Below are 20,628 nucleotides of genomic sequence, written 5' to 3'. Positions count from 1 at the left end.
ATCCAAATATATCAAAAGCGCAACGACTGTAGCTCGATACTATCATGATAGTCTCAAAACCATCGATAGTAGAGGCTAGCAGCAAAATATCGATACTATCGATAGTGCCCTCTTTGGTTTTGACACCTCTAGGAAGAGTCGTGAAAATTTACGCACGAAACTTTTCGTAGTTTTTCCCCCAATAATAGTACACCATTTGTTTATTTTGTTTTGTTTTTTCTGTTCAATTGCACACACGAATATATAGTATATAGGATAAAGTATAAAGAGAAGTAGTGTTCGCGACAGCTAATATGAAAATGCAGTGCAATTGTGTCTAAGGAAAATCCCCTACGCATCGCATGGCTGGAAAGTGTTTAAAAAAAATGATAACCAAACAAAATGCAGCAGCAGAAGCAGCAACAAACAGGCTGACTGACGCCGCATAAAGGAGGAGTAGAAAATAATATAAAATCACACACTCACGCGTGGAAAAGGGCGGATAACGTGGGGTACTGCAAGGAAGAAACACTCTATCAAAACGGAGTAGTAAAAGGAACACACTGCACACATACAATTATTCGTTGGAAAAATAAGGAGCCTAAGGAGGAAAAGCCCAACAAAACACAAACGCAACTTGCAATTGGATTTGATATTCGAAACTGGAGTGAGAAGTCGGAAAAGGAGTGGGAAGTCAGAAAAGGAGTGTAGTGTGTGTGTGTGTGGAGTGAGACGTTGGGAAAGGAGTGTGAGGGGAAGTGTATTGTGCAATTGGGCAACACATCCAACAATAAGAGAGTGTGTGTGCCAGAGCGAGATAGAGCCAGAGAATTGCATGTGTGTGCATGTGTGCATGTGTGGGTGTAGTTGTTGGCTCTCCCCAGTGCATAAACTGTGCTCGTGCTCCATTCGGCTTCTTCGCCCACGCACTTCACCCGAAGCGAAGTGATAGAGAGAGGGAGGGAGGGAAGGCCCAGGAAGAGCGGTTTTCAAGAAACAAGAAACTGCATCAAAAGCGAAATGCAAATCGAGCCAACCAACGGCTAAGGCGACTCAAATTTGTTTAAATTACGACGAATAAGTGTAAAACAAGACAGAGAAACCTGCTTCTCCTTTTCAATTGCATTTCTTCAAAAATTTGTGTGCAATAAAAAAAAAACGTCAGCGATCGCACAAAAGGCTCACACAGAGAGAGCCAGGCAGAGTGTCCAGAGAAACAGAGAGAGCAGTGACTGCAGACAAAGAGAGCACACTCGCTCGCTTTTACAGCTGCAGTGCCCCTGCCGTACTCCTAAATACAACACCACCCGCGCCCTCCGACCGAACCCAACTCTATTCTTCTGGTAATATGGATTTTGGCGGTCTGGCAGCCCAACAACAACTATTACAGCAACATTTACTACAACAACAACAGTTACATCTGCAACAACAGCAACAAAATCTTGAGGAAACAACAGCAATAACAAATGTAAGTATCGTATCTCTTTCTGTCTCTCTTGAACACTCGCCTAATGCATATGCGTTCATGAGTGTGTGTGAGTGTGTTATTTCTCTCTTCATTTCTTTTATACTTCATAAATCGCTCCCACACACACACACACACACGCACAAAAACAACAAGAAAAGTACAATGCATCGCTGCTACTGCTGCTGCTGCTGCTGCTGCCGCTGCCGCTGCTGTCTTTTGTGCAGTTTATTGGTTTTCTTATTAGATTTCTGTGACGCTGTCGTTGGCAGCGACAGCATTTGTGTGTGTGGTGTGTGTGTGGGGGCGGGCTATGTGGAAAAGGAGTTTGGTTAAACTTTGGAAGGGGGGGTTAGTGTTTGACATAGGTAATTGAATATATTCCCCATTTAGTGTTGTAAAAGGTACAGAGATTTTTAGGGGAAAGAAAATGAGTCAACGCTGAAAAGTCAAATCAGAAAGAAAGACACGCCGATGATTAATCTCTGGGCCATCTGCGCTGCCTGGTGATGCTGCTTCTCTGGTCTGATCTTCTCTTCTCTGCTGCCAAGAACAAGAAAGTGCCGACACATTAATTGCGGTACTAACTTTTGTGTTTCCCCTCATTACTTTCACCATGCATAAATTCTAAAGAGGGGGGGCGCTGCACGAGAAAGGCTGAAGAGAAAGAAAGAAATTAAATTGTTTATTCAAGTCCAACAGCAAAAGCAGCAGCGCAGCAGAAACAGAAACAGCGCAGTTGTTGCTTCCTTCTTTGTTTCTGCCGAAGCAGCAGCACAGCGCAGCGGTCGCTGTCGCTGTCGTCGCCTCTTCCTGCATCTTTCTTTTCATTTACTTTCTGGCATACCCTAAACCGGTGCGGAGATACACTTCGCTTTGCCGGGCGATTTGTTCGGAACAGAACCTAGAAGACTGATCACAATTCCAATACAAAAAGTACTCCAAGTAGGGTTTCTTTTAATTGAGAAAAGGTAGGAATTATTATAATATTCATTTTAATTATAACATTGTTAATCTAAAAATTACACATATAAATATGATTTCGACTGAAGAAAATAATATGCTATATATTTGGTTTCCTGAGAATATAAATTGTACCTACAGCTTCCGTTTCCTTTCAAAAGAAAAATTTGTTTTCTAAAATATAGTTTTAGGGTGTTCACTGTTTGCTATCGCCCACCGGCATGGGTACTCTTTAGTTTTTTGTTTTCTTTTTCCTTTTGCTACGTGACTGCAATAAAATTTAACTGCAATTACGTGCTGCCTGCACACACACATACACGCGTATGCTTGGTTTTGAGGGATTCCGGAATTCTGAATGCGGCATGCGGCAATGCGCGATGCTGTTCTGTCCACCTCAAGGATGCTGCCCTCCCAGCAGGACATGCGGCCTGGCCTTCTATGTGCGTGTCTAATTTGTTTAATTGCGCTGATTGTGCGAAAAAAAAAACAACCGAAATTCTGCAAAAATTACATTCACTGCCTCCTGGGCCTTTTGCCCACATCTCTAGAGCCTTGGGCCATTCCTGTACAAGGAATATTAAACAGAAGGTAAGGCAGTACAAAACATAAATATTTCTTACAAAAATATTGTTATGTACATGATTTCGGATAGGAAGTAGAATTCATTATTCTTACCGCTTTTGCGCGTTTGTGTGGATATCTTGGATTGGATTTTTTTAAGCTGCAACAAAAATCGTTCATGTATGTACATATATTAAAAAAATCGGATTTCCTTTTATGAAATATACCTTGGCCCTGTAGCAATTTAGCAGTGCTGCCAATATTTTTTTTAGTTAGAATAAGTTGTTATAAAAGTAAAAATTGACTATAAATTAGTCTATAATACATACGAGTAATATTAGTATGAAAACATAATGAAAATAGAAAATTCGACATGAATTATTTCAGTCTCATTACAATTTTTTTTTTAATATCTTAATAAAAAGCCTAGAACAAGCTACACTGACCAAAAAAAATCAACTAAAATTCCCCTGCCCGTTGTTTGAATTTGAAAAAAGCTAGATCTTACAGGAAAAGGCTGATTGGGCATCACTGCGGCCCAACGAGCCAACAACGTCCGTTCAAAGTGAGCAGTGCTCTCGCATTTACAGTTCGAATTCGGCCGACGCGCGCACAAGACGTATGACAGCACCAGCACGACAGCAGCAGCGGAGAGGAGTAGCAAACGAAAAAACGGGACCGCAAAGATAAAAATTGTGTAAAAAGAGCGCGCGCGGAAATTGAAATTCACAATTATTTCAGTTTATTTTTCGGTTTTTATTTTTTGATTTTGCGTTACGATTTAAGCTCGTTTTTGTCTTCTTTTTTTTTTTTGCTGTGTGTGCTGTTGTTGCGTCGTTTATTAAGTTCCTTGCAACAACACAACTGTTGTGTACATATATGTACATACATATTGTATATATAGAGAAGTGAAGCATTTGTGGGGTAAATGAAGCAATAATTAAAAGTGCCTTTTGTTAATTGAGAAAAGTGGAAGAAGTGGAAAAAAGGGAGCAGAGAGCAGAAGCAACAGCGGGACGTAAACGTTCGAAGTGGTAAGAGGAATAACAGACAAGAAAACACACACAAATACCGCCATCCAGCTGGCCCACCAACACCCCCTCCTTTTCCGTAAAGCACCGTTTTTTGACGAGAATAAAACGCAAAGTCAGTGCCAGCCAAGACAGCGGCAGAGAGCTGAAGATTTGTTTGTTTTTGCTTTTGGCAGTTAATGTTAATGCGTTTTCGGTTTTGTCTTTGCCTCTGGAATGGGTGTGGGGGTGCCGCCTGCATCGACAGAAGTTTATTTGCTTAAATGTTCAATCGAAATGGGGGAAGCAACTTAAAGTGATAAAGGGAAGAGGAGTATGGAAGGTGGTGGACGAGGGGAAATCAGCTTTTATTACTGTTTACTTGGTCTTCAATTTCTGTGCCGCATCTTTGTTTATACCACAGACTCTCTCGTAGTATTAGTAGTTGTAGTTTTTTTTTTTCTCCATTCAGCATTTTCGTTTCGACTGTCTCCCCCCACTCACCGCCCCCGTCTGGTGCGGTGTTGCTGTTATTTTGGCTCTTTGCCGGCTCGTATGTGCGTCATCATTCGGCTGCACCCCTCCACTCTCTCACCCACATCGCTGACTCGACTAAAACTTTGCGACTCCTTTGGCCGATGATATCGGGGTCCTTTCCTGTTCTCACTGTTCCCTGTTTCTCAGACCCTTTTAATTGCTTCTGCACGTTCGTCAAATATTTGCTCAACTCTTTTTAATTACATTGCCACTATATGTACACACGAACACACGATTGGAACTGAATACGCACATTCGTTCCATTTACCCTTTCACACGCACACACGCCGAACAGATTGTAATGGCAGATCTGTCTTACTGTCTCGCTCCAACACTCGCAGTTGCGGGGAGTGCAGTGCGTTTGTTCGTGCATTTGGCACAGTGTGACTAAGAAGGAAATTCGTGGAAAATGCAGTGATTGATCTAATGGATACCGGAAATGCTGTAAAGCGAGAAAGATCTAGAGACTGGTCTCCAGTGGGCGGGTGCAAAAATATAAAGCAAAACAAAAATAAAAAAAAGTGCAAAGCTTGCACAAGACCACGTACAGTGGGTGATATAATGGATTCTGGAAAGTAAAAAGTTTTCAACTATATTAAGTGCAGTAGGTGGGGAATATTGTACGCCAGTGGTCTAATAAAGCCCTCCCCTCATTGCAGTCCACTCATAATAAACCACTTGACCAAGATGTGTACGCATGGAAATGGAAATGTACTCTGTAATGATTCTATGTTGCAATTATATTTACGTGCATACATTCATTCCATGTACATATACACATCCCCCTATTCTCCCCCCTATTGCTACACATACACATGTTTTGTTTCGTAAATCTCTGCATACGCAATCCATAGATTTTATTTTTCGCCCACACAAGGCCATAACACGATCCACTGTGCTTTGTGTCGCGCGGCATTTTGCCGGCAGCAGAGCAGAACATCGAAGCAGAGCAGCATCAACGCAGCTTCCTCCCCCTACACACACACACACACACATTTTAGCACAGCGTTGACGTCGCTGCCGGCGTGCATTATTGAAGCTGAGTTGAGTTCTTGCGGTTCTTCTTTTTTATTTCCATTTCTTTTGGGTTTTTCGTTGCCCACATTTTTGTTGTTTTTGCTATAAATTTTATGATTCTCTTATTAAACGCTTTGGTGCCTTTGATTTTGCTTTAGTTTGCTTATTACTTTTTGTCCCTTTTTACATGTGACCTAAGGCAGTGCTGCTGGCAGAGGCAGTGCTGCTAGCGTTGTCGCTGCTGTTCATTTGAATCAATGCTGCTGTTGTTGTAGCTGTAAATATTTTATTATCGCTTGTTTCCGTTTAGGAACCGAAAATGGAGGAAAATAACATGCATATACATACATACACTTTTACAACATGCACACGCGTGTACATACATACTTATTTAAAATTCTTTTGTCGCCATATTCATTTCGAAATTATGTACTTGGGGGCCTTGTTGCTTCACACGACGCGACGCGTCGCTCTGCTCTGACGCTACACCCCCCCCACCCCACCCCACCCCACCCTCGCCATGCGTATGTGCTCTCGCACTCCCTCGTTGCGTTTCCCTGTGCGTTCAATCGCTCACTCTCTCTCGTTCCCCCTCTCGTTGGCCCCCTTGTCAATTTATGCTGCTGCTATCTGTCTATCGGTTGAACGGTTCTTTGCTTCTCTTTCCCTTCATTCCACTAGGTTTTCCGCTCTCTTGTCTCTCGGTTGACCCTGTGTATTTGGTTTTAATTTTAATTTTTAAAGGAGGGAATAACCAAAGAAGGGAAATGCTGTTGTAAGAGGGGAGGGGGTAACATATTGATGCTCCTGTAATCGCTGAGTGGCTCATACTTAGTTTACTCTAGGATGGATATCCTCCTTGAAGATCATTTAAAGGGTATCTGGTTCGCGTTTTTCATTTCCCTCATTTCGTTTTGCTTTTGCGCTTGGATCAGACATTTTTGCAACGCCGGGTAAAAGAGGGTATCTGTGATTCGGTAGCCAAGGTCTCTTTATTGTCATTGGAGCTTCCTCGTTCTTCTGGGTCGCCGGGTCGTGTCTTCTTGTCTTCATTTCAAAATTAGCGCAAAATATTTGTATTTCTATCGTATTTTTAGTTGTGGTTTTTGTTTCCCTCTTTCATGGCATGACTTTCCCTTCCATTTGTATTCTCTCTCTCTCTCTCCCTATTTTTTTTTCTCTCCTTCCGCTATCATCCGCGGATCGTCTTTGAGGCGGCGACTCTCGTGTCCCCCTGTGGGCGTCTGTTACAATTTGTAAATTATATTTAAACACGAGCTGCTGCCTGCGGTTCGGATTCGAATTTGGCTTTGGATCGGATCGGAACGGATCAGTTTCGAGAGCAGACCAGGGTCTAGTCGGATGTGGTGTGGTGCAGTTGCAGTTGCAGTTTCTGTCTCAGAAACGTGGAAACGGGAGAGGGGAATCTATGCTGTGTGTCTCTTTCTCTCTCTCTCTCTCTCTATGTCTCTGTGTTACCAAGTGGGCGTGCAGTGACCCAATTTCGCTAATAGATTGCAGTTTGCCACAAACATACACACACAAACACACACACACAAACACACACAAAACATGGATACACACACACACATGAAAATGCATTTGCATTGAGGATTGGAATGGATTTATTTAGCACATTGAACTCTGGGCTAGGGAAAGAACAGGCATAAAAATGTCTTTTGGGTCACACTTTAAATCAGTTTTCAAATTCTAATTTTTAGTTGCACTTCCAGTATTTCCATTCAAACATTCCAACGTTCCCGTAGTATAGCTCATTTGATTTCATTTCCATTTGGAGAGCCATTTCCCATCTTATTCCGTTTCATTTTCAGTTGCAGTTTTAGTATTTCTATCCACCCATTACCGCGTAACTGTTTCATTTACCATTTTGTTCCTTTCATGCTCTGGTTCAGTGTGTGCTCCCATTTTTATTAATTTGGCTCTGCAGCACTTTTTTTCCTTTGCAGAGTTATTTAACATAACATTCTGGTCCCTAAAAATTTAACTTTAAAATTAAAAGTTTAACTTTTAGCTACAGTAATATTTGTGCATTTTACCAGCTTCCACAAATCGTTTCACACTGCAATTTCATTCCCATTCCGTTCTCAGCCTCTCAACGATTTGCTTTATTTATTTTTTTTTTGCCAATTGAAGCCGCAATACAAATTTCAACAATTTTAATCTTGCACATACTTAAATATCTGTGGGGAAGATATAAATATGTAGATATAAATATGTATATAGACTAGATATCTAGTACAATTTATAGACGGTATTTAGCATCAAAAATTTTGTTGTTCCGCATTCCATTCCTAATTGATTTCATTTATACGAAACTATCCGTTTCAGAGCGGACGGGAACGGAATCTTGTGTGGGTTGATTCCATTTCCATTTCGCTTCCAATTAGCCGAATTATAGTTTCTATAATTATAGTGCAATATTGTTTAGAGAACAATCGGTGGAATTAGCTTTTGGCAGCTACTTTCCCCCTTATTTCCATTCCCAAATGTATGCCCCCTAGAGACCATGGGCCCCCTCCCCGATACCATATACCATCCCAAACCGAACGTAACCCCTTGTACATTTTTTGATTGAGCGGCAATAAAAAATTTGTCAGAAAGGGAGAATGACATGGTAAAAACGGACGGGGGAATGGGGCGGTGAAATAGTAGCGTATGAGCGTATGGAGCGTGTAATCATATGTTTTGATGATTTATAATGGAAACCCAAAAGTAAATGCATGCATACATATATAAATGGGAAATGAGAAATAAGAATTATTACAAATGCCGGGGACCCAAAGAAAAAACCCAAAAGACATGCCGGTTGACCCTGCCTGCCTGCTGCACTGCCACCGGCATCAACAAGTGATTGATGTCGTCGAAACAGAAGCAGGGTTAAGTAGGGCGACGGCCCCCCTCTCCACCCAGGCCAAACGATCTCTTGGCTTGCAACCCCTGAAAGACCCACAAAGGGAAGAAAACTTCTCAAGTTACCAGCCTGTACTGAGAGAAACTAAGGATTAGAAAAATAACAAAGAAATAAAGATCTGGCCAGAAAAAGAGCTATCTTTTTTCCTCTTCTCTGTGTTAATGCCATTATACTTCTGAAGGTACCCTGGAATGGAATGGAACGGTGGCATTCTATTCCAACTATTTTGAAACTCAGAAGATTCTAAAGCTTGAATGAAAATGTGGTGCTGAATGGAATGAAACGGAATCAAAATTAATCAAAATGCAACCGTGGGATTATTTTTCGAAACCTAATACGAATGGGGGGAATGAATACAATTTCGTCATTGATTTCTCTCAGTGTACACTTGCTCTGGTAGTGTAGCCTGTAGCAATGGGATACCAGTCAAAGGACCACGCCTACAAGGGACACAAAATGGGATAACCAACCACCGCCAAATAAGGGGGAGAGGAGGATGTGCTTGAAAACGCATCTGTTCGCATGACACGACAAGAAAACGAAGAATGGAGTAGGAGTAGGAGAGCGAGAAACAGAGACGGAGACGAAGACGTAGACCGAGGCTGTTGCTTATCTTGATCTCATAATCAGCAAAGTGGAGTTGCACTAGAGAGGGGGATGTGTGTGTGTGTGAGAGAGTGAGTCACAGACAGCGACAGAGGGGAGGATAAAGCAGACAAAACAGAATCGAATGAACGTCATTAACCATTTTTGGGTGTAGACACCAAGCACAAACACACACACATACACTTGCTTTGGTTCTCTTTCTACCCCATCTCTGTCTTTTTCTTCTCCTTCTTCATCTCCTTCCTCTACTTTGCATTGTGTTTGAAAAACAGGCGGCAGCAGGTGAAATTTTTACCCCGAAAAAAAAAGAGTTTTAAAGACCTTTCGGATCTCCGATTTATTGTTTGAGGGGCAGCTGCTACTTGCTGCTCCGGAGGACACGACACGCGTCATTTGCCGCACTGCACGCGCGCCTGCCCAGAGAAGATTACCAGAGGGAGAAGAGTAAGGGAAGGGAGGAGTGGTTTCCAATACCAGATTTCTTTTCTCGGTTCTCGAGTTCTGCTCTTAAGGGTTCTTTGGTTTCGCTCGGCCTTAAAGTAGGGACAGATGTTTTTTTTAGGGGTCGTATCGCGCGTGTGTGATTTAATGAGTTTTTCTTCTCTTCTCCGCTTCCTTGATGGGTTTTCGGACTCACAACAACAACAAAAAGTGTCCATTAAGGGGCTTCAAGGGGATCCAGATAACGGATATGAAATGATCATACAATTAAAACAAGATCTTTATTTACCTTCCATTTGGACAATCAGAGAAAAATGGCATATTTCAAATAAACACACCCATAAATGAATCAAATATTTGGCGTTTATTTCAAATAAAAAAATGGAATTATTATAACAAAATTTAAAATATTATTCATATGTAATAGAAATCACATTGATTTAAACATACATTTATTAAAAAGTCTTTAAATATAATTTTAAAACACTTAAAAAAATATACATATAATTACATTTGTAGGAATATTTAATCTGAATATGAAAATATTAAATATATTTATTTTTAAATAATTTTCAATTTACCCTCTCGTAGCAAATCAATTTGTATACATTTTGAAACATAAGTTTAAATACTAAAATTAATCCAGTGACTTGCTCTGGGCGTATGCATAGCAAAAAAATCCATCTTAAGGTTGTTCCCTAGCTACGTATCTTTTCGGTTGAGTTCTCCCTTTGGCTGCACTGACCTCTTGACTCTTGCCTTGAGCTCTGAACTTCTTTAAATGAAGTGCTTGCCAGCGTAGGGGCCTCACTCCAATTAGGTTGCTTAACGAACCACAGTCCTCCCCAAAACAACAACATCAAGAAAAAAAACAACCAGAAACCACAGAAGACCAAAACTCGGAGCTCAAACTTCGACTTCTTTGATGGCCGCAATGGAAATGGTGGATGAAAACATATATTTAAATACATGCATGTAGGCATATGTATGTTATATGAATACTCATGAGCATTATAAATTCTGTGTATCCAAAATTTGCCACACTTTTACGAGCGATGGGGGGACATTCGCAAAAGGAGCGAGTGACCAACGTCGCGACCCTCTCTATAAGGCCCTCCTCGTGTCGTCTCGGGTGTGTGTGTGTATGGGGATCATTAAAACTTAAATTTAATGTATTAATTTAGTTGATTGTTGTTGTCTTTTTCTTTTCGTGTCTTGTTTTTTTTTGCTGTTGCTTCGCTTTTTGGCGAAAAAGCATTTGGTTGTCCATTCTTGTGGTGGCGCTTCTTGTGGCGGGGTACCCTCTAAACGCGTTCTGTATATAAAGGGTATATGTTGTACATATGTGTGGTTAATGGCAGCCAATGAATAATTCATGGATAAATAACCATTTATCCCATAAGTACTGGCAGAACTGGCAAAAGAAGTCAAAAGTACTCAGTAGAATTCCGCCTTATATTTTTATTGTCTATGGATCTCCCTACTATTTTATACATTTTTTATATATATATATGTAAAGAGTCTTCATTTTCATTTCAAATCAAATAGAATGAGCCGAAATTATTTCCTTCTTTATTCCCACAATGCGTTGCTTTGGGTGTTACTGATATTGGGTATCATTCGAGTCGTAACATTCCCCCTCGCAAGCTTACTTTGTTATTTACTCATTTTCTTTTTGTTGTTGTTGTTGTTGTTATTGTTTTCTTTTTTGGGTGTTGCGTTTGTTGTTTTTATTAATTGACGACGGAAGTGGCTGTAAATGTCCACAAACATGAAAATATTATTCATAATGCTCTTTCGAGGGCACAGACCCAGACCCACTCCCATTTTCTATTTCCCTCCCCCACTCCACAGGTGAAACTGATGACGTCGTTCACGCTCACTTTTAGTTAATTGTTGGGAATATTTTTATTATTATAATAAAGTAAAGTAAAGTCAAGTAAAGTAAAAGTAATTACACTTAAAGCTTTCAGCCATTATCCCTCACCCTCAAACCCTCGTACCCATCCCCCCCCCCCCATCTTCATAGCCATAGCGATGACTATTCAGAAAATCCCGCTGGGGAATGGTACCGGAACATGCAACATTTTGTTGAGTAGGTCATGGGGAGTCTTTGGGGTCTTTGGGGAGTGTTTTCCTAATTGTTAACCTAGAGCTAAAGATACATAATACAGCACAGCACAGTACAGCAGTTCCATTAGCAGGCACGTTCACGTGTGATTGGAAATTGCCAAAATAAAGCTCTTAAGATGGTAGATTTTATTAAATTCATTGCAAATCGCTCATAACGGAAGTCTTCGTACAGCAAATTTAATATTATTCGGGCATTATTCTCTTTGAAATAAATGTGTCCATGGTTGGACCAGGTCCAAAGCCGCAACTACTGTGTGGCAGGAAGCACCATGGCCGGCCCCCATGGCCTTTGTCATTCGCGTTCAACTGGAACTGGAACTGGAATGGAGCCACGCAATGGGGGCTTAAATTTCGTTTGAATTCTTTGTGGCTCTCTGGCTCTACAATTTTCAACGTTGGACTGAGGTTATAATTGGTTTATCATGGAAATCATGTTTCTATATTGATCTAGCATTGATCTGCTCTGTTCCCCTCCGTCTGTGTCTCTCCATCTCTATCTCGTGTGTTTGTGTTTCAAGGTGAACTAAAGAAAACCGATACGCGGGCTGGAGATTATTGAACTGCAGCAGTAGCAGGGGGAAGGAGATTTTTACTTATTTACAGACGAACGGATCCAACAAATCTTGAATGATCTTGAAAGTACATTGAAAGATGTAACAAAACTATCAATTACACACAGAGAAAAAAGGCCCTGAAATTGTAATATAATTTATGCATGGATTTGTTTCGTCTTACCATGCCATTTTTCTCTGAGTGTACGCTCGCTCGTTTTTCCTTGCTTTTTCCCATACATTTTTATACCCGTACTCAAAAAAGAGTTAAGGGGTATATTAGATTTGTGGTAAAAGTGGATGTGTGTAACGCAGGGAAGGAAACGTTTCCGACCCCATAAAGTATATATATTCTTGATCAGCATCAATAGCCGAGTCGATATAGCCATGTCCGTCTGTCCGTCCGTCCGTCTGTCCGTCTTGATGAGCGCCTAGATCTCAGAGACTATAAGAGCTAGAGCAACCAAATTTGGTTTCCAGACTCATGTGATATCACACTGCTACAAGTGTATTTCAAAATTTCGCCCCGCCCCCTTCCGCCCCCATAAAGGACGAAAATCTGTGGCAGGCACAATTTTAAAGATACGATAAAACTAAAAACGCAGTATCGTAGAAAATGACCATATCTACCAGATGGCCGAATCTGAATCAGATCGGATCATAGTTATAGCCAGAATGAAGAAATGAATTTTCTGTTGGTTCCCTCTCCTTCTCCAGCGCTGCTGACGCTACTGATTCTCTTCGCTCGCACACTCTGCCGCGTTCAGTGCGCGAGCAACCCCTAGCGGAGGAGATGTAGAATATAAATGGTACATGTACAATCTACATGTTAGATGTGGAATATACATTTTAGATGTAGATGTAGATAATAGATGTAGCAAAAAAATGTAAAATGTAAAATGTTTTTTTTTTAATTCTAAAAAATCATTAGCTCAAAAATGTATATACAGACTGAGTACGGGTATAAGTAGAGTCGCGTCCCCAGAAGCGACTCACACGTTCCTTCTCGTTTTTTTTTGTTTCTTGTGAGAATTTTAAAAGTGCATCTGCATCTCTCTTTTCTGTTTGTGTTGGCACTTTGTTGCAAGAAGGGAGGAGGCGAGCAGAGAGACCCATTGAGTGGACACACGATGTGGCCAGAAGTGCGTTCCCCCCCTCTCTCTCTCTGTAGTGTTGGACCTATGCAAATATTTACAAACAGATGAATGTTGAATGCTGTGTCTGTTTCTGGGGGGTCTACAATTCTCACCCACCCTCCCTCCCTCTCTCTCTCTCTCAATTAGAATTTGTTGTAGAATGCAACTGTCATTGAACTTTGTGCGAGCGAGAGGGACAGAGAGAGAGAGATCTTTCTCTCAATAAGAGACACGACACGCAGCATCCCCAAAGCTACTACGACATTTTCATTGTGGATTATTGATCCACAATCCACTGCTGCTGCTGCTGCTGCTGCTGCTGCTGCTGCCCTTCGTTTGAATGGCTGATGATGATGATGCGCACAGAAGACAGACCAGACCCTATTTTTCGTGTCTTTTATTTTTCTGTCTGTCTGTCAGTCTGTCAGTCTGTCACTCAAGTGCCAATTACCCCCAAAAAAAACAAAACAAAAAAGCAACAACAATAAAAAAATCAAAGCAATAATATAACCGACATAAAAAAACCTTTTCACAGTCCGTCCCCCAATCCAATGAGTCATTCAGCGGAGCGTTGAAAAGCCCATTATAGACCGGGGAGGAGGAGAGCTCCCAAAAAACAAAAAAAAAAATATTACCAGTTAACAATCGGCCATCAATCGTTGCAGATGCGCTCATATTTACTCCGTTTGGATGGTAAATCGTTATACTACAGCGTCCAAAGGGTTTAACATTTTTGTTTGTCATTCACTGAACACCAAAGTGCGGGCTATGCGTTGACGATTTTGTTTTGTTTTTTTTTTGAAAGATAATTCAATCGGTTAGAAGAGTTAACATCGCAAGCCCCCAAAGCCGTTAAAGGAGCAATCATGAATGAATTCAAGTGAATTAAAACTAAGCCAATAGGTGCATATTGTAAAAGTCTGATGGGGAAAGGACTCTCGAAAATGGAATATGAAAATTGACTGCGACTTTACATGGATTCCTCCTAGTTCCTCCTATCCTTCCTCTTGCTGGAGTATCGTATCTACCGTCTTTTGGGCTGTGTTTGCCTTTGGGGATCTTCAGCTTTTTAGAGCCGAAACAGTTTGGAGAACCAATCGGGTGTACCGCTAGGGCATGATTTTTTGTTTTGTTTTGTTTTTTTTCGCTTTTAAAGCGATGATGCTGCACTCCGGTCACAGTTTTTTTTTTGATGGCAATGTCCAGCTACATTTTCTATCTATCTGCCTGTGTCCCTTTCTTTTCCTCTTCTCTTCTCTTGTCTTGTCTCTTGTCTCTGGCCAATTGCCAGCAGCTTTGTAATTGTGTGTCTCTCTCTCTCTCTCTATGTATATCTCACCCCTTTCGTCTGTAGGGGTCTGACAGCGACTTCTTTGTCGCTTTAGTACGTGACTTATGCCTTGGAAAATTACTTAACACTTGCTGTTACTGCTACTGTTCCAATCGGCGGAACAGGGCCCCCAGAGAGCCGCACCAAAGCCGATAAATAAAAAATACAAAAAAAAAAAAGCTGTCGCAACTATCAGCAATGCCAACGCGGGTCTTATTATGGAATGGGGATCGGCTTTTGATTGTCGAGAAAACAGCAGCCACAGCATTGGCTATTTATTTATTTTTTTTATATATACTATATATATATTTTTTTTTTTTGCTACCAAACGGAAATGTGTAACGTGTTTGGATTCCAGCTGATGGAGCTTGGCTGTAGAGAGGGGGAGAGTCGAAACGAAGGGAAGTCGGCGCACAGCTGCTGCTGCAGCAGCAGCAGCAATTGGCAATCGGTAATCGCAAGCGATACATCGGTATTTGGCAGCGGACGCACATCTGCGGCACGTACCACGCACCACACACCGCACACAAAAACAGAAGGCAGGAAAAAGAACAGAAAGAGAGCGTTGAGCGTTGATTATGATTACGTTTTATATTTTAGACTTTCGCATTATGCCCGCCCCTGTCATTTACCAATGTAATGGCTGGATGGGGTATATACGCTATTGATGATACATACACACATATACATATATGTACTTAATCCACATGTACATGGTATGTGTGCATTTTCCCCATTGAAAGCTCCATCCAGATCAAACAAATTAAAATTCAATAAAACACACACTTTTCCATATTTTGGATCTTGGATGCCATTAAAGCCCTGGAGAATCATTATCTACATGTACCTATATATCTACCATCTATCTATCTATACAAAAATTCATTCGAATCAGTTAATTTTTTCTTTAGTCAGAATAGCGAAATATACATATGTACATATGTAACAAAGGAGGAATAAACTGTCACGTAATCATGTTACTCAATAAATTCGCTTGAATGTTTAAAGTAGTTTATGTTTATTAACATGAACGGATGAGTAATATGCAGTGCCACAAGTGTGCATGAGTGTGTGAGTGGAGCTCAGCAGGCAGCATCAGCAAAAACAAAACAAAACAAAAGCAAAGAGGGGAAATGAGAAGCAAAGTGCGAAAATATATCAAATGGCATCCCCCCATACCATCTCCTTTGCTTGCTTATCTCTTTATTCTCTCCTATTCCAATGTAAACACACACACACACACACATCCATGGGCACGCGGTGACACGGCGATCGAGCGCAATGCAGAAAAGTAGCTTTGTCCCCTTCGCTCACACTCGAGCATGCGAGGGTACACTCGTACTCGTACTCCGTTATCTCTTCATTTGAGGTATCTGCATTTTGCATCGCTTGTAGATTTGTTTGTGTCTCCTACTGCATTTGACTGCCGCTATCTGAGTGGAGGGTATCCCATGGGTTCATACTCACGTTGTTTTCTACTTTGCCTTAATTCGATTTGGAAGCTTTTGAAAACTGAAACTTTATTGATCCCTCGTTTGCCTTTTATTTGCAGATAAACCTAAGAGGAATCTTGGTTGGCGGCAGTGCCAGCGGTGGAGGAGGACCAACGACGAGGCGGCCAGTGCTTGTGCTGGTGGGGATTGTGGTGTTGGTGGTGTAGTTATTGGCGGCGCTGGTGCTGGCACTGGCGGCGTCAAACTGCGTAAAAACAGCGACCGTCCCCTAACGACGACGACGACGACAACGACGACGGAGGAGGCTGGCAACAGGCAACAGTCGCAGTCGCACACGTACCGCATATCCATGGCCAACCTGGAGGACACACAGGAGTCCGAACTGGATCAGATTTTGGGGGAGTTGAGCCTGCTGGAGGCACAAATAAGCTATGGGGAGGCATCATTTCTGCCTGGCGCTGGAGGAACAGCATCAGCAGCAGCAGCATCAGGAACAGGAGCATCGAATGCAGGACATGCTGCAGGAGGGGCAGCAGTGATGATGCCACCCTCCATCATGTCATCGGCAGCCTCATCGCGCTCCCATTCGCGCACAAACAGCAGCATCTCGGCGGATGTGAGCACCTGCTCCACCTCGGGCATATCCGAGAGTGGTGTGGGGCCAATGGGTGGATCTGTGGCAGGCTCCAATGCCTCCTCGGTGATGGCTGGTGGCATGATGATGATGCTGCCGCCGCCCACAAACATAACCATGGGCATCACGCTGGGCGTGGTCACACATCGAGAGCCACGCACCGAATCGCCGGACAATGATTCGGCCTTCAGCGATACCGTTTCGCTGCTGTCCAGCGAGTCATCGGCCTCGTCCAACACATCCCTGCAGCAGCAACAGTTGCAACAGCAGCAGCAACATCAGCAGCAACATCAGCAGCAGCAGCAGCTGGTGGCCCAGAAACGGCAGGGGAGCAGCGGCAACAGCAGCAGCTCAAAGGCGGCCAAAATCCAACTGGCGCTGCACAAACTGGAGAGCGCCTCCATACGACGGCTTTTTGTGAAGGCCTTCACGGTGGATGGGGCCTCCAAGTCGCTGCTGGTGGACGAGCGGATGGTCTGCGGTCATGTCACACGACTCCTGGCCGACAAGAATCATGTCCAGATGCAGCCAAATTGGTCCCTGGTCGAGCATTTGGGTGATTTGCAAATGGGTAAGAGAATCTACCAATGAGAGTTACCATCGATCCGCACTAATCCTCCTCCTTCTCGTCTCTCGTTATAGAACGCCTCTTCGAGGATCACGAGTTGCTGGTGGACAATCTGATGGCTTGGAATTCAGACGCTGGCAATCGTGTGCTCTTCCAGCAGCGCCAGGACAAGGTGGCGCTCTTCTCACGGCCGGAAGTGTATCTGCCGGGTACACAGATGGCGCCCGGATGCCAACATGACGATCAGACACGCCACATGCTGCTGGAGGAGTTCTTTGAGACGCATGCCGCCCAACTGCAGCTGGACGGGCCGCTCTACATGAAGGCGGACCCCAAGAAGGCCTGGAAACGCTATCATTTTGTGCTGCGCTCCTCGGGCCTCTACTATTTCCCGAAGGAGAAGACCAAAAACACCCGGGATCTCGCCTGTCTCACCCTCTTCAGCGGCCACAATGTGTACACGGGCTTGGGGTGGCGCAAGAAATGGAAATCGCCAACGGACTACACCTTTGGCTTCAAGTCCGCCGTGGACTCGTCACTGGGCAAGTCCTGTCGATCGCTAAAGATGCTCTGCGCCGAGGATCTGCAAACGCTGGATCGCTGGCTGACGGCCATCAGGATCTGTAAGTACGGCAAACAGCTGTGGCAAAATCACAAGCTCCTCATCGAGGATCTCTGCATGGGCGATGGCGTCTCGCAATCGAGCTTCGCCTCGGCCTCGATGCGCAGCAGCGAATCCATATCGAGCATCTCATCGGCTGTGCCCTCACAATGCGGCAGCGTCTCCTCTGCCATCAGCAGCATGTCCAACTCGTCGACCAGCGGCCGCACTTCACGCGCCTCCAGCTCCAGTTCGAGCGGTTGCTTGTCGGACGACAACAATGGCTTCGATTCGGAGTTTACGACCGGCACCATCAAGCGGAAGCCCTCGATGAAGCCCAATCTGCCGCTTACGACAATGACACGGCAGCTGAAGGAGGTCGGAGAGATCACCATCTGCGAGAGTGGCGGCGGCAGCGGTGCTGGTGCCGGCGATGCCAGCTCCCCGGAGCGTAGTGGCACATTGACGCGACGCCACAGTCGTCGGAAGTCGCAGGAGAGCAATGGAAGCGGCACCCTCAAGCGGCGGCCTGTTGTAGTCCCATCAGCGGTGACCGTCAAGCAGCAGCAACAGCAACAACAGCAACAACAGCAGCAGCTTCAGCAGGAGCAGGGCAGTGCCGCCTCATCGACATCGTCGAGCAGCAACTCAACGCCAACGCCCACGCCCAGCATATGCGCTGCCAAGACGCTGCCGCTGCCACTGCCACCGGCAACGACATTGAAATCTCGGCGATGCCTCCTCCAGCGATGCCTCACTGATGTGTTCGTCCACTCTTTCGCTCGATTCGTTGCCACCGCCGCCGCCGCCGCTGGCAGCGCACGGTCTGGACGGTGCCGACGATCAGGATGTGTATGGATCGCAGTTGTCTTTGGCCTCGTTGCCGCCACCGCCGCCGCCCGAAGATGTGATGGTGATGCATGCCATGGCCTATGCATCCGCCGGGCCAACGCCGATCCAGGGGCAAGTATCCAGCCCAACCACGCCCACGCCCACACAGCAAGGAATGCTGAATCCCATGGGAATGCCCATAATGCCCAACAGCAATGGATCCCTGCCGCCGGCAGTGCCGGCCAAGCCCATAAAGCCGGCCGTCAAGCAGGCCTCCCTGAAGGCAGCGCCCCCGTACAAGGCGCCGCCCGACTACGTGGGACCACAGAGCGGCATTGCTGGTGGACCACCGCCATCACTGCCGCCACCTGTGGCCCAGAAGAAGGTCTCCTTTGCCGACTCGCCGGTGCTGCTGCGGCGAAAGATGTGCTCCCCAGAGCCAGCGCTGCCGCAGCGTTCGCCCAGCACTACGCTCAGCACGGGATCAGGATCTGGATCAGGATTGGCGTACCAGCAGTATGCGCCCGGACCGATGCTGCCACCGCGCACAGATCTGGCGCGTCTCTCTGCCCAGAGCAATGGCAGCGGCAGCTGCAGCGAGGTGACATCGCCCAAACGGCTGCAGGAGTCCGCCTCGAATCCGCCGCGTGACTTTCTCAAGGATCTGCAACGGGTGATGCGCAAAAAGTGGCAGGTGGCACAAAAATGCAAGCTAGAGCCAGCCACTACGCCGCACGAGGTGCTGGGCTTCAGGGACTTTAGCAACGAGGATCTGCTGGCCGCCCACAATCTTAATTCGGGGGCCAATTCCTCACACTATTATCGCGAGACGGCGAATGTCAGCCACTGGGTGCGCGAGCACTACGAGTACGCACACAATGCCCTCTACGAGAATGTGCACGCCCAGACGAATGGATCGGGAGCAGGCGCTGCTGCACCGAATCTGGGTGCAGTTGGAATGGCCATAGATGCTGCTGCAGTTGCAGCTGTTGCTGGCGGCATGCCAGCGCCAGTAGTGGCACCGTCAGGAGTGGGTGCTGCGGCAGCCAAGAAGCGTCCACCGCCGCCGCCACCCAAGCGCAGCGACAAAACGCACCTGACGACCAATCGAGTGTAGGAGTGTGGCGTGGTCCTGCCTGCCAGCAGGTGGTGCTGTAGCTGCTGCAGGATGCAGTAGAACGGGCGTAGTGTAGAGAGTGAGTTCCATTCGACACCAATCAGCGACTGAAACTAATCTCCTTTTTCTCCTCTTTTCCCCTTTTAGCTCACATTTGGGATGGATCGGATGGGATGGGATTGGTAACCTCGTTCTTGTTGTACGTGAAAACAGAAAAGAGAATCAAATACAAATACAAATTCCTATTTAAGTCTTAGGCGGAAGCAATGGAATGTGTCCCTAAAAACGAACATTACGTATACATATATATACGAACTACGATATATTCTATATAGCATATTGCATACTTGGTATATGCATCTGCTAATTCGCTTACACAAGTATTATGTATATCGAAATAGAAGGAAAGGCAGGATCTTAAATCACTCGAATGTCGATTCAAGAGCGAAAATCATTTTAGTAAAAATATATATTTTAAGCTAAAATTTTAGATTGTAAAAAAGCAAAAAGCGATAAAGGTGTAATATGTACTGTTTTTTTTTTTAACGATAGTGCATTATTTTTAAAAAAGCAAACCGATATATATATATATATATATATCTAATTAGTTTCGGAGATAAGTGTAGAATGTTTTTATATACCTACTATTATGCCTGTTTAAGATTTTGTATTTATTATTTTATTTTTTTTTTGTTGTAATTTTTTATTTTTGCAGCGCATCAAATGCGCGGCTTCGTCCGAAGAAATGGGAAATCGAACCGT

The 20,628-nt window shown here is 44.2% G+C and overlaps 1 protein-coding gene across 1 annotated transcript; it reads left to right on the top strand.

The window, feature by feature from the left end:
- Positions 1-253: 253 nt before the first annotated feature.
- LOC111069073 (ras-associated and pleckstrin homology domains-containing protein 1) lies at positions 254-20,041 on the top strand. Its single transcript, XM_041595838.1, has 5 exons — positions 254-1,447; positions 16,214-17,320; positions 17,392-18,609; positions 18,659-19,945; positions 20,014-20,041. The coding sequence occupies exons 2-4, from the start codon at positions 16,465-16,467 to the stop codon at positions 19,864-19,866; spliced, it is 3,282 nt and encodes a 1,093-aa protein (XP_041451772.1). The 5' UTR covers positions 254-1,447; positions 16,214-16,464; the 3' UTR covers positions 19,867-19,945; positions 20,014-20,041.
- Positions 20,042-20,628: the final 587 nt, after the last annotated feature.

Source organism: Drosophila obscura, unplaced genomic scaffold (assembly GCF_018151105.1).
Source record: "Drosophila obscura isolate BZ-5 IFL unplaced genomic scaffold, ASM1815110v1 contig_84, whole genome shotgun sequence".
NCBI classification, from domain to species: Eukaryota; Metazoa; Arthropoda; class Insecta; order Diptera; family Drosophilidae; genus Drosophila; species Drosophila obscura.
The sequence above is the reverse complement of the archived record's forward strand: the minus strand, read 5'-3'. Positions and strand labels throughout refer to the sequence as shown.

What these genes read in the sequence shown, in the direction of transcription:
- LOC111069073 (XM_041595838.1), top strand. Translation starts at nt 16,465, where the DNA reads ATGGCCAACCTGGAGGACACACAGGAGTCCGAACTGGATCAGATTTTG. An exon ending in TTTGGGTGATTTGCAAATGG is followed by an intron (nt 17,321 to 17,391) that starts GTAAGAGAATCT and finishes CTCTCGTTATAG; the next exon opens with AACGCCTCTTCGAGGATCAC. An exon ending in CATATGCGCTGCCAAGACGC is followed by an intron (nt 18,610 to 18,658) that starts TGCCGCTGCCAC and finishes TCGGCGATGCCT; the next exon opens with CCTCCAGCGATGCCTCACTG.